This window comes from Pinus tabuliformis, chromosome 9, assembly GCF_031772625.1.
Source record: "Pinus tabuliformis cultivar Carrire ecotype Pingquan chromosome 9, CPIR1, whole genome shotgun sequence".
NCBI lineage: Eukaryota > Viridiplantae > Streptophyta > Pinopsida > Pinales > Pinaceae > Pinus > Pinus tabuliformis.
The window spans coordinates 1842440883-1842454814 of NC_142307.1; the positions used below are offsets into that span (position 1 = coordinate 1842440883).

At 41.8% G+C, this 13932-nt stretch overlaps 1 protein-coding gene across 8 annotated transcripts in view; it reads right to left on the bottom strand.

The window, feature by feature from the left end:
* LOC149156186 (uncharacterized) overlaps positions 1–8994 on the bottom strand; it is a 234545-nt gene extending 225551 nt beyond the window's left edge. For 2 of the 8 annotated variants that reach the window (XR_016262214.1, XM_089437965.1), the window contains exons 1-8: positions 8526–8994; positions 8314–8378; positions 8138–8167; positions 7763–7984; positions 6916–7654; positions 6517–6681; positions 6225–6314; positions 5726–5887 (exon numbers count right to left, since the gene is read on the bottom strand). Coding sequence is in view for 7 of the 8 variants with exons in the window: in XM_089437965.1 (XP_089294091.1) it covers positions 5726–5887; positions 6225–6314; positions 6517–6681; positions 6916–7654; positions 7763–7984; positions 8138–8167; positions 8314–8378; positions 8526–8603 (1551 nt within the window). In the remaining variant the exon portion in view is untranslated. Of the gene's footprint in view, positions 1–5725; positions 5888–5931; positions 6016–6224; positions 6315–6516; positions 6682–6915; positions 7655–7762; positions 7985–8137; positions 8168–8313; positions 8379–8525 lie in introns of those variants that run through there. The other 6 variants (XM_089437967.1, XM_089437970.1, XM_089437966.1 and 3 more) reach the window with 6 other exon arrangements.
* Positions 8995–13932: the final 4938 nt, after the last annotated feature.

Below are 13932 nucleotides of genomic sequence, written 5' to 3' on the forward strand. Positions count from 1 at the left end.
CAGAAGAGACAGCACAGAGCTGATGCAGAGCCTGTAAAGCTTACGCAGGGCCAGCGCAAAGGTAGCCTAGTTAGCCAGTTTTGCTGTCGAATCAGCCGGAATCTGCCGGGTGAAGTGAGGTAAAACTCACTCAGTTTTTCCGCCATTGTATTTTCTCAGTCACTGGATTGTCAGGAGGGCATCCAACATTGTATTCAAAATTACTGCTTAATAATAGAAAACCCTTAGAGCTGTTGCACCGTTTTCCCGCCTTGGGTTTTTCCAAGGACTATTTTGTCCAAAAATAGTTGTGTCCTATGTATCTTGTTCTTTGCTCAGTTTTTTGTTTCATGTAATCAAATTTTAAGTAGTGTAGGCTGCAGAAGTAATTTGCTTCAGTATTCAGAAAATAACTTGATAATGTATATTAAAATCAAGTAGGAGAAGTAAAAATTCAGTTTTGTTGTTGTATGGGTTCCTTGGATTAGGAATTTTCACATGGTATTAGAGCATTGATTTTGAAACAGAAGAGCAGATCCAACGGTAAGCAAAGAGGCCAAAAGTTGCACGTGGTAGCGATTCGAATCCCCTTGAAGGGATTGCGCAGTCCTTGCCGGGAAGCAAAGATTCTGAGGAAATCTCTCTCTAAGACAGTCGACAGAGAGGTACGATTTCCAGTTCGTGATTTTGCAGAGGCAGAGACAGTGATGCAAAGCCTCAACGCAGTGCTTGAAGGGCATTATTTCTGTCGAGGCAAAAATCCGTTGGAAAAGAGCGAAGACACATAGAAGGGGAATTTTCTCCTTAGAGGACTTTTCTCGCCAAAAGTCTGAATTCTTCACTTGCCAGACAGAAGATCAGTGCTGAGCACTGACTAGAGGAGTTAGTTAAACAGTTTGGTTGAGATGACATCACATGGGCTCAGAGATCAGGACATGTTGGAAGGAGCTTCCAACTATGTCATCTGAAAGACCAGAATCTTAGTTGTTCTAGAGGAATACGATCTCGAAGCCTATGTCAAGAGTGTTGTGGTTGTTCCTGCTGACAATGATCATAAGAAGAAGTACAAGGTCGAGCAGGGGAAGGCGAAGAGGTTCATACTCGATGGAGTTTGAGATCATGTGGTCTCACACTTGCAGGGCAAAGATACAGCCCGAGAGATGTGGGAAGCTTTGTCTTCACTGTAAATAACTTGATAATGTGTATTAAAATCAAGTAGGAGAAGTAAATTTAGTTTTGCTATTATAGGGGTTCCTTGGACTAGGAATTTTCACATGGTATCAGAGCATTGATTTTGAAACAGGAAGAGCAAATCCAGCGTTGAGTAGAGAGGCCAAAAGATGCACCTCGCAGCAATTCAAATCCCCTTGAAGGGATTACGCAGTCCTTGCTGGGAAGCAGAGATTCCGAGGAAATCTCTCTCTAAGAGAGTCGACAGAGAGGTACAATTTCTAGTTCGTGAGTTTGCAAAGGCAGCGGGAGTGACACAGAGCCTCAACGCAGTGCTTGAAGGGCATTGTTTCTGTCAGGGCAAAAATCCGTCGAAAAAGAACGAAGACACATGGAAGGGAAATTTTCTCCTCATAGAACTTTTCTCGCCAAAAGTCTAAATTCTTCACTTGCCGCATAGCAAATCAGTGCTAAGCAGTGACTAGAGGAGTCAATTAGACAGTCTGGGTGAGATGGCATCACATGGGCTCAAAGATCAAGACAGGTTGGAAGGAGCTTCCAACTATGTCATCTGGAAGACCAGATCTTAGTTGTTCTAGAGGAGTACGATCTCGAAGCCTACGCCAAGAGTGTTGTCGTTGTTCCTGCTAAAAATGATCAAAAGAAGAAATACAAGGTCGAGCAGGGGAAGGCGAAGAGGTTCAATACTCGATGGAGTTCGAGACCATGTGGTCTCACACTTGTAGGGCAAAGATACAGCTCGAGAGATGTGAGAAGCTTTGTCTTCACTGTATGAAGGTTCTTCCAAACAACAAAAGATGTACCTAGAACAAAAGTTGCAACGGACATTAATGCAGAAGGGAGAAGGGGTTAACTCCTAACTTCAACGTCTTCAGGACACCAGAGACCAGCTTGCTGCAGTGGGGTCCACTCCTCACTCTACCGCGATGGTAAGGACAGCCCTAAATGGAGTCTCGGATGAATGGCAAGTCTTCATCCAAAGTATATTAGGCAAGGAAAGACTACCTTCATGGGAGGAGATGTGGGCAGCCCTTCAACAGGAGGAATTAAGGAGGGATATGGTTCAGGTCAACCTCAATGGCAACAATGGGAGTGGCACGAAGACCAAGGAGGAGGAGGAGAACGTAACTCTAGCATCAAAGGGACAACAGAAGCGAAAGAAGGACATTTCGAAGGTGAAATGTTTTAGATGTGGCGAGTTGAGCCACTTTGCATCCCAGTGTCCTTTGAAGCAAAAGGATAAGGATGAGAAACATGATCCTAAGGTTGTTCCAACAAAGATTGACGAAGATGAGTTTGCCATGAGTGCCCACGCATCTCCAGGAGGGAAATGGGGTGATATTGAGTTGTATTCGGGAGGACTACATGTGGGCAAGATCCTTGAGGAGTCCAACTCTTGGATCAATTCCTTGCTATGAGAGCCCAAGAATCAGCAGTAGCGAGATGGACTTAGTGTCAGATGATGCAGTGGATTATTTGGAGGATAGATGCAGTAGCCCGAGACCAAGAGCTGATCAGCACAGAGCAAGGTTGCCAGCCTTGCAGATGGCACAATGCAAAAGTCAGTAGCAGCGCAGAAGATTCAGAGGGTCAGAGACTAGTAGCAGTCAGATTCCAACATTCATGGTATTATGCTGAACACAGTTAAGTTCAGTAATTTTGGATGTTTTTCACTTGCTTCTCTCAGTAACTGAATTGCAGTGCGAATGCAGTGTTAGCAGTGGCAATGCTAGCAGCATAGCAGATGCAGCATTTGAGAGGGAGTTGTAGTACAGATGCAGTAGTGGCAGTGGCAGTGTCATGGGTAGCAGTACAGTTGTAGCAGCAGCACAGTGTTGGTGGCAGCAACAGTGCAGAAAGGAGGTGCTTCAGAAACAGAGCAGCGTGCAGTTGGACATTGTTGCTAAAGCACTTTCTTCGCTAAGAGGGAGTGTTAGTTTTTGGTAGCATCAATTGTGCTCTAGCCATGAAAATTGGTGGAGAGGATAAGGCACATGAGTTCTAATGAGCCAGAAACCATTTGGTAAAATTCCACCCGCATTGTATTTTATTAAAATAATTAATATTTTTAATGGGGTTCCTAAGTCTAAACTTCGGAAAATTAAAATATTAATGGGTATTAATCAAAATATGGGTGAGAATGATCTAGAAGGCGGATCAAATCAAGTTTTAATCTTAGTCGTTGATTAGAGACTTAATCCCGGTCGTTGAAGTCTCAACGAGAAAAGTATAAGAAGGAGGCTTGGGGTTCTTTTAGAAAGACACATAGAGGGAATGAATTGATTTGGAGTTCAATTTCGGGGGCTAGGAAGCTGAGATTTCGAACTGAATGATCATTCTGCAACAGAGGGGCGGGGATAGTTCGAGAGTACTGACAGAGAGGCAGACAGAAGCTAGTGGAAAAGCGCAGCAGCTAGGAGCTGGAGGACTAATGTTGGGCCAATTTGGGCCCACACAGGCCTTACGCAAAGCCAAAAGGGCCAATGCAAAAGCAGTAGCTGCCATTAGGCAGAAAGCCGGAACGTCGGGGAACTGTCGGAACAGTCGAGAAGGTTGACGCAGTGGGTAGAAGAGAAAGCGCAGAGCTGACGCAAAGCCTATAAGGTTGATGCAAAGCCTGTAAGGCTGCCTACACAGGGTCAACGCAGAGGTAGCTGAGGTTAGCCAGTTTCACTGCCAAATCAGCCAGAATCTGTTAGGTGAAGTGAGGTAAAACTCACTCAGTTTTTCTGCCATTGTATTTTCTCTGTCACTGGATTGTCGGGAGGGCATCCAGCATTGTATTGAGAATTATTGCTTAATAATAGAAAACCCTCAGAGTTGTTGCACCAATTTTCCCGCATTGGGTTTTTCGGGGACTATTTTGTCCAAAAATAATTGTGTCCTATGTATCTTGTTCTTTGCTCAGTTTTCTGTTTCATGTAATCAAATTTTAAGTAGTGTAGGCTGCAGAAGTAATTTGCTTCAGTATTCAAAAAATAACTTGACAATGTATATTAAAATCAAGTAGGATAAGTAAATTCGGTTTTGTTGTAGTAGGGGTTCCTTGGACTAGGAATTTTCACACACATTCCACTAGAGCTATAATTTTCCATTTCTCCTAAGTCCCATACATCAAAAATGTCTCCAATGCCCAAATGACAAAATTGTGCTATGCTTAGCACCTCCCCAATAAACTACATTAAACCCCTCAAATGAAAAATCAAAATTGGGGATATTACAAATTTGCCAAGTCTTGCAATAATTATGGTAATACAAGTTAAATTTCAGGCTAAGATATTGTCTGAAGGGTGACCAAATTAAAGTATTTCGAATCCATTATTTCAAAACATGGAAGGCATATGGATCCTCCCAATATCAAGGTTGTTTCAGAGTTTACAATGCCAATTTTGGTTAAAATTGCACAATGGTTTCTTAATGTGTGGGCCATTGCTATGGAAAGCATGCCTAACTATGCCTCTATCTAATCTCCTTTGCATGATTACTTGTTTAAGCAAACTCATTCTCCTAGTTGTGGCCTTCACCAGATTAAGCTTGCTTTGTCTTGGACTCTAATTATATCGTCTTGACCATTTGATCATTACATTTCTCTGTTGACAAAAATTATTTTACATATGGCCTTGTACATATGAATTATTATCCTTATGCATCACATGGCTACCTTGATATACACTATACTTACAAATGCATACAACAAATTGGACAAGAAACAATGTCATTGTAACCATCAAAACTCAAAACTTCCATGTTGGCATCCAAGTCAAGAAAGCATACTCTTACAAGTGTGAAGCAAGCACATCTTTTATTCATCGTTTTTGGAAGAACAAACAGATTCACACTCATTGGCAGAAGTGGTATCTATTTCTTTGGTTGAAATGATATATATTCTACAACATAAAGGGATGCCCTATGAGCAAATGCAACCTAATTGATAAGATGATGACAAACCAGTGAGAGACATTGGAACCAACATGTTCCACAAAATGGAGAACAGGAGAGCAGAAACTTTTTCAGACAAAGCTAACTTAGAGGACAGAGTCTTAATAGTATAAGCTTATTTGCTAGGATCCTGAGACCTAATGCCCAATGCCAACAAATACTATTGAGAACAATTTCCAGTAAAGTTCAAAAGATAATGTTTATAATGCTTTCCCTAGAAGCATTTAGGAACAACTACTAGTCAATATTGTCAAAAAAATAATCCAGATATACCATGTTGAATGCTTTTGATTTCATGAAATGGGAAAGTAGTTTAGACATGATATCATTATGTCTAAGGCTAAATGGTAGATGAATAATAAAATCAAGCAGTTTTACAAGAGTCATTGGATCGCATGTTTAATAGCAAATATGGAACCATATTTCAGAGTAAGAGATATCACAAAGTTATATGTTAGGATCATTTCCTGTGGACTTATTCCAAAAGTCACAATACTCCATCCTAAAAAAGAAGTGATTGAGTCATATATATTTTACTCATTATAACCTAACTGAAAATTTTAAACACTATACGAAAAAATAAAAACATTTGAACAAGCTATGCTGCTTGATTCACCTGACAACCAGTGACATCTTTAGTGCTTGTTAGAGATTTCTGATGTTGGGTGGTTTGCAGATGAGCATTTTCTTTCCCGGGAAACCTCTGGTGATGAAATGCGGCACTCTTCTGTGAACGTAGACCCATGTTAATTACTTGCTGCAAAGGTTGCCTTGAAGCCTGTTATAAATGTAATAGAAACAATGTTCAAAATTGAGAGTATTTTGAATAACATAATCTCAAATCGAAAAGTCATTCTGTGGACGTAGACCCATATTAATTATTTGCTGCAAAGGTTGCCTTGAAGCCTGTTATAAAAGTAATAGAAACAATGTTCAAAATTGAAAGTATTTTGAATAACATAATCTCAAATCGAAAAGTTAATAACTACCATATTGGCGTATTCGAGAATTCTCATGTTTCTTTAAATCATTAACCTACTTCAAAATTGACAAAATCATATGAAGAAATAACAGTGTTTAAGATCTAAGCCAGCTATTAATGTTGCTTGACTCACTTGACAACCAACAGCGTCCTTGGTGCTTGTCAGAGATTTCTGATGATTGTCAGCCTGCCTTACTTGCTGCAAAGGTCGCCTTGAAGCCTGCTATAAAAGTACAAATCACGTTCAAAATGCACAATATTTTGAATAACAATATCTCAAATAGAAAAGTTGAAAATTCTCATATTTATTTAAGTCGTTGGAACCTAATTGAAAATCACCAAAATCATAAGAAAAAAAAAAATAACATGCATACATACATATATATACATATATAAAAGAAGGCTATGAATGTCGCTTGACTCACCAGACAACCAGTGGTGTCCTTGGTGATTGTCAGTGATTTCTGATGATGATCAGCTCCTATATGAGTGTTTTTTTTGCCATTGAATCCCTGGTGATGAATTGTAGTAGTCTTCTGTTGACGTGGACCAACATTACGCACTTGCCCTGAAGGTCTCCTTGAAGCCTGCTATAAATGTAATACAAACAATGTACAAAATGAACAGTGTTTTAATGAGAAGGTACTGAAATACACGATACTGCAAATAGAATAAGATCAAAAAGGCATCTAAATATGTCTCTTACTGTAGCTGTAGCAGACAACTAACATCATGCTCTAAAATCTTAAAGAGAGCATTCGTTAATCAAAATATGCTTGAGCTGTTTCAAAACTGGAAGATTATTGGAAAGAATGTTTCCTTACTGTTTCAACAACTCCATAACAGTTTTTGCCCCTGATCAGTTGCTCCTGCTTTTTTCCAAATTCTACTGTAGCTCCCCGCCCTTGCATCCTTCTTATTTCTGTTGAAGCTCTGTCAGCTTTATATGTGGCATTTGCAGCCTCACTATCTTTCTTTATCTTCTCTTCAACAGTATTGGATGAACCAATGCTTGACTTTTTCCTATTGTTCTGGGTAGGAGAGATAGTGCTATTCTGAGCTTGAGTTTTTACCTTCAATACTTTGCTTTCATTCTTCATATTATGTGAATTTCCATTAGATAACCCTATGCTAGATGTTTCCCTGTTTGTCACAATCGAAGATCTAGTGCTGATGCTCTTTGAAGAAGACTTCCTGTCCTTTGGCTGCTGCTCATCCTTCACTTCAACCCTCAGTGGATGAGTTCCAGCACTTCTTCTCAGACTAGACATTTTAAGCATATGTAACAGCCCAGATTTTCTAGGAATTGCAGCTTTGAAATCCAAAATTGTTGATTGATAGTGAACTTCGCCAGATGGGATAGCTTGTGCATCTGTGGGGTTCTTCAATTCGTTCCCACTACCTGTAGACGCTGTAATAGAAGCTTGAGACATGGTCTCGTTATATGATCTGTGCAAGCTAGCTTGTGTCCCATGGTCATCGTCAGGCTTATGCAAGGAAGTAGCCGAACCCTCGTTAGCATTACTGTTTGAATTGAGTGATAATGGTTTTTCTCCTGATTGCCTATAACATGGATGAAATAAACGTTGAATAACTTTGCCTAATATAAACACAATTGCATAGAACATGTCTTGATCATCTAGCTAACCGGGAGATATTACTACACTACACCTGGTATGGCAGTTGCGTTGTTTATTCAATTCAGATAAGTTCAACTGAAGTTGTGCCGGCTGGCTCCTTGGCCAGCCGTGGTTTTCGCAAGGATGGCCCCTCGATTTTGAGACCAAATTCACAATGCTTGGAGAAACAGGGACCGACTTTGGGACCCTGCCCTTCCCTTTAACAAAAAGTGGAGAAGCCGATACCAGGTCACGGAAGGATCGTTGATGAAACCTGAGAGAAAATTGAATCATCGTAATTGTGCCAGCATAATGTCTCATATCAATGCTGAAGGCAATTACACACTACAATCTGCATCCATTCTAATTTCCTCAAGATTTAAATTTATATTGCAGAGGTTAAAGGTTAAAGAGTGTAGGGTCTTACGGATGCATAGAGTGGAACCAGCTATCCTCCCTGAGCATTGGGTAACAAAATTTAAAATATTCAAAAACTTAGCCAGAATTATGGGCTGCTTTTTAGAAGGAAAAATAAATAAATAATATTTCTTCAATCCTACACGGTAGATGAAAATTGTAATGAAATTGAAAAGGGAGTTTTACTGGTCTTCTTTGTTGGATCTTCCCTCCAGAGCTAAATCCACCCACATGGGGGCCTCGATTTCCTCCTGCAACAGTTCACATTGTCCAATAAAAAAATTATATAAATATTTAAAAACACACGGTCCTCATCGCCGATAAAACCCTGCGCCTCTGTCACAGTTAAATGCTAGAATATGTAATAATGAATGCTTAAACATAATTATATACATTACCATGAATGCCCAGGAATCGGACGATCCGGACTTGCCCTTACTAGTTGATTGGCATGCTTTGGCTATCTTCAGCGCCATGGTTTTCTGGATATTTCTGACGTTCGAACTTGAATTTGCTTGTACCTAATACAGCAGCTTAAATCTCCAATTCTTTTGTGGGTACTTTCCAGTGTATGATGTTATTAGTAAAAAACATCGCCCATTAAATTCATTGGCAGTTCCACCATGGATTTTCCACGACAATGGAGATACCTGGATTTTGAATTTAATGTTTATCATAACATAACACAGAACAGTAAGATTTTTGGGTTTGGGAAAAGCTGTATACAGAGAAAAAATTGAATGGGGATTTAAAAACACTGCCGATCACATCGACATTGGCGTAAAACCGGTCTACGACGTCTGTGAGCAGCTTCCTCACATTTCAAAACATGGTTGAAAATTTGAACTGGTTTGACAGTTTTGGGGAGTGAAAGATTATATAGTACTTGATTTGCATTTTATATATTTAAATTTTTTCACGTCTTGAAAGACGTATTTTGAACATTTTTATTTATTTAATGTAATTATATGGTAAAAAATAATAATAGATTTATAAAATCATTAGGAAATTTGAATTTTTGCAAGTGACTTTTGATTAATGACATCAACCATATTTAAATTAATTATTTTTTTTCATAAATGTTTAATAGTAGATTAATATTAATGTAAATTTAAGTAAAGGATTCCATTTAAAAGAAATTTTGATGAATTTTATTTTCATAAATGTTTAATAGTAGATTAATATTAATATAAATTTAAGTAAATGATTTAATTTAGATATATTTTATTTTCATAAATGTTTAATAGTATATTATATTAATGTAAATTTAAGTAAATACTAAAACTACACTGCTCCTCTCGTTGAGCGCTGCTGCCCTCGCTGCGATCTGCATAGTCTGTCTGGGCGCTACCCTCTCGGCCTCTCCGCCCCGATCCTGGTCCTCCTGACTGCGGGGCTGCTTGGATCTGCCAGGCCTCCCTTCTGCTCATTGCCTAGACCGCGTTGTGCCCCTGCACCAGTCAGATCTGCCTGGATCGCCCTCGTCCTGCAGGGTCTGATCGGATCTCCTTCTCTCCGAGCTTGAGATGCCTTGCTTCCTGTTCTTGCTTGGTGCAGATCGGGTTTGCTGATATGTGCTTTGCCATGGAGGCCCAAGGCTCGCCTACCGGTCCCTCACAAGCTTCACCTCGGGAAGCTGAAGCAGCCTTCTCCTCTCTCCTGGCTTCGCTGCCCAAAAAGAAGAAGCTCGAAATCTCTAAATTCGTCAAAAGGTTCGACGATGTTCCAGAGGTAAACCTTCCTCCTGAGGGTCTGATCGAGGTTGCCTTGTCCCTGGCAGATCGAGCCCTAGTGGGTCAATTCACGGGCCTTTGGCCCTCGCCAAAATCGACGGAAAACTGGGTCATCAAGAACTGGGTTCCCCTGATCGAAAACAATGTCACCTCTTATTTTCTGGGTAGAGGCTTCTTCCTGTTTGAGTTCAACACAAAGGAGGACAAAGACCTGATCTTCAAGAATGGGCCATATTTCATGGGACCTCAGGGTCTCTATCTCAACAAATGGACCCCTGACTTCGACCCGACCATGGATGTCCCAACGGCGGTCCCTGTCTGGGTTCGGCTCCCTAATCTCCCAGTGCATTGCTGGAACTGGGAGTCCCTCAAGCACATAGGGAATACTCTGGGAAAATTCATTGATAGAGCAAACAACAATGACCAATATGATTACGCCCGAATCTGTGTCGAGGTAGACTTAGAGGTGGGGCTTCCGGAGGCCATCAAATTAAAGGTCGGCAGTTGGACGCACGTACAAGTGCTGGACTACGAGCAACTTCCTTTCAAATGTCGTAAATGTCATATATATGGCCACTTTGCAAGAGGGTGCCCGAACAAAGGGGAAGTAGAGAAAGGTAAGGAAGAGGGCTAGAACCAGGTCAAGAGGTCAAAGGCATCCCAAAAGAAATCTGGGGTTCATGTCCCCCATCCTGCCTCCACCCAGAATGCTCCCCCGCCAAAAAGTCAAGAAAACAGGTATGTGGTCTTAAGCTCCGCCGAAGAGACTCCCCAGGAAGAAGATAAGCAAGATAATCCACCAGAAAAAACGACTTCAGCAGATGCAAGACCTGAAGAAAGCGCCACGGCAAGAAACAAGGAAAAGCAAACAGAAGCATCCGAGGAGGAACATGACTCGGAGGAGTCTGAGGAGGATGGAGAAATAGGAGACATGCAGACATCGGTCAGAAGATCTGCAAGAGGCCGTAAATCTGCTAGAGAAAAGAGAGATCAGGAAACTTACAAGGACAAGCTTCAGGGTAGCCAGCCCACTCTGGAGAAACTCCTTGGAAAAAATCCGAAGACGAACAAAAATCAAGTGCAGGGTTCTAAGGGAGCCCATCATCATAAAAATAAATGATGAAGATCGTCTCCTGGAATTGCAGAGGAATGGGGAGCAAAGTGAAAGAAGAAGCAACAAGAAGTCTTATAAAAAGAGAAGCCCCATACATTCTTCTGATCCAGGAGACCAAAATGGAGGACAAGGAGTTTCTCCAAATCAGTAAAAAAATTTGGAAAGGAAGCAGTGGACATGCAGTTTCAGCACGGGGAGCCTCCGGGGGTCTGGGCTCCCTCTGGAACCCTCTCAAGTATAGGATGGTCACCGAGTTGCACAACACCCACTGTCTGTTTTTGAAGCTCCAGCCTTTGGACTCAAGAGAGGCAGTCAGTCTTTTCAATGTCTATGTTCCAACAAATATAGGGGAGAAAAGGGAGTGTTGGGACTCCATCAGACAACTGTCGGAATCAGAAAATCTGGAAAACATCATTGTGGCAGGGGATTTAAACCTTACTATGCACATGGAGGAAAAGCGAGGAGGAACAATCATAAGGGATCCTGCAAGGGAATGGGTGGAAGACCTCATGCAGGACTGGGATCTGCTTGACATCCCTCCAAAAAATGGTAAGTACAGCTGGTCTAACAAAAGAATAGGTCCTGGCCATATTGCTGCTAGACTTGATAGATGCTTGGTGCAGAGTTCCTTTCTTCTGTTGGGCTTAGAATCCAGATTGCATATCCTCCCATGTAGCGCTTCTAATCATAAGCCCATTTTGCTTGAGATGTCAGGCCACAAAGATCTTGGTCCCATCCCCTTCAGATTCAACCCTCTTTGGGTTAAGGAACCAGAGTTCCTGAAGCTGGTTCAAGACTGCTGGATTTTGCCAGTAAAAGGCTCCCCTTTCTTCACTTGGGAAGAAAAGCTTAGAAGATTGAAAGCGGTCCTCAAAACTTGGGCCAAATCCCTTCCCTCCCCTGCAAAAGAGAGAAAGCATGCCCAGGACAACCTCGCCCACCACCATGCTCAGAGTGAAGATGCAGAAATCACTAAAGAAGTTCTAAACAAGGAAGCTGAGCTCCAGCAAATCTTCCATAAAGCCTGCCTTTCGGAGGAAGAGCATTGGAGACATAAGTCTAGGAGTTTATGGCTTAAAGCAGGAGACAGAAATTTTGCCTTCTTCCACAAAAAAGCTCAAGCCAGAAAGAGCTTCAATTCTATTGCAGAAATTATAGATGGTAGCTCAACTCACAAAGACTTTGATAGCATAAAGAGAGCAGCTTTCATTCATTTTCAAAATCTGTATAGAGAAGAGGGAGTGACGGACCCTAACTCTAAATTCTTGGAGGCGGTTCCTCCTAGGATCTCTCCCTCAATGAATCAACAGCTCAAGGCGAAGATCTCTATACAAGAAATAAAAGATGCTCCCTCCGACATGGAGCCGGACAAAGCCCCGCGCCCGGATGGCTTCACTACAAGATTCCTTCAAACCTGCTGACAGATTGTGGAGAAAGACCTTTACAAAATGGTTTTGAAATCCCAAACTTGCCAGAAAATTGGGGGCAGCACCAATTCAGCCTTCCTTGCCCTCATCCCCAAGGAAAAGGGTGCTAAAGAATTCAATCGGTTCCGCCCCATCTCTCTTTGTAATATTGGATACAAATTGATCACAAAGGTCATTGCCAATAGACTAAAAGGCATACTTCCAACCATCATCCCGGAGAACCAAGGCGGATTTGTTCAAGGGAGACAGCTTGCTGACAATTTCATCTTGGTTCAAGAGGCGATCCACTCGAGCCAGCTTCGCAAAGAGAAAGGTATGGTAATTAAATTAGATTTAGCTAATGCTTTTGATCGGGTCAGACTTAGCTTTCTTTGGGAGGTCCTGAAAAAATTCGGCTTTGGAATGGGTTTTTTAAAATGGACTCGGGCTTGTATTGTTGACCCTTGGATCGCCCCTCTTGTGAATGGGAGAGCAGCTGGTTTCTTTAAAGCCTCAAGGGGGCTTAGGCAGGGTTGCCCCCTCTCTCCGCTCCTCTTCGTTCTTCATGTTTCTGTCCTGAGTTTCTACCTGGATCAGAAACTGGTTGACCAAGAGATCCTGGGGCTCAATATAGCAAGAGGTGTTAAAAATGTCAATCACACCATGTTCGCGGATGCTACCCTCTTATTAGGGGCTGCCTCCGCCAGATCTGCTTCAAGTTTCAAGGAGGTCCTGGACGACTACAGTGAAGCTACAGGCAGCAGCTTAAACAGGGGTAAGTGTAAAATCTTTTGTTGGAATATTTCGACTTCCACCCTTACAATCATTTCAATAATTTTGGGCTTTACTGCTTCCCTCAACTGGTCCTCCTTTTCATATTTGGGCCTCCCCATCTTTCGTAAATTGGCTTACAACAGAGATTGGGTCCCTCTGTTGGACAAATTTAAGGCCAAAATCCAAGCTTGGGGGTTTTCATGGCTAAATCTTGCTGGCAAAATTGCCCTCATCAAATCCGTTCTCTGTAGCCTACCCATTTTTCAATTCTCTGTAATTCTAGCCCCTTCAGGCATCATAAAAAAAATGGAAGCCTTCATTCGCAAGTTCTTCTGGAAAGGGGGCAACCATAATGACAGGAAAATCCCATTGGTAAGTTGGGAGAAAATTTGCAAGCCTCAGAGCGAAGGAGGCCTTAACTTCAAGGATCTCAGCCTCCAAAACATAGCCATGGGTGCCAAGATCTTCTGGAGAGTCATTGGATCACATCCAGGCTGGGCGCAAAGAGCTCTTTGGAGGAAATACTTCAGGGGAAAGAGAAAGAGATGCTTAGATGCCCCTCTACCCACCACAGGCTCGCAGCTGATCAAACTTTGCCAAAAAGCAGTCCCTTTAATCAAAGACAGAGCATACTGGATTCCAGGAAATGGTAAAGATTGCAAGATATGGGAAGATAGAATTATGATGCATCCACCCTTATCGTCTCACAGTTCTCTACAATCGTTGCGCTTGTGGTTGGACAATGCAGGCTGCAACACACTTTGGCACATCTCGCAGT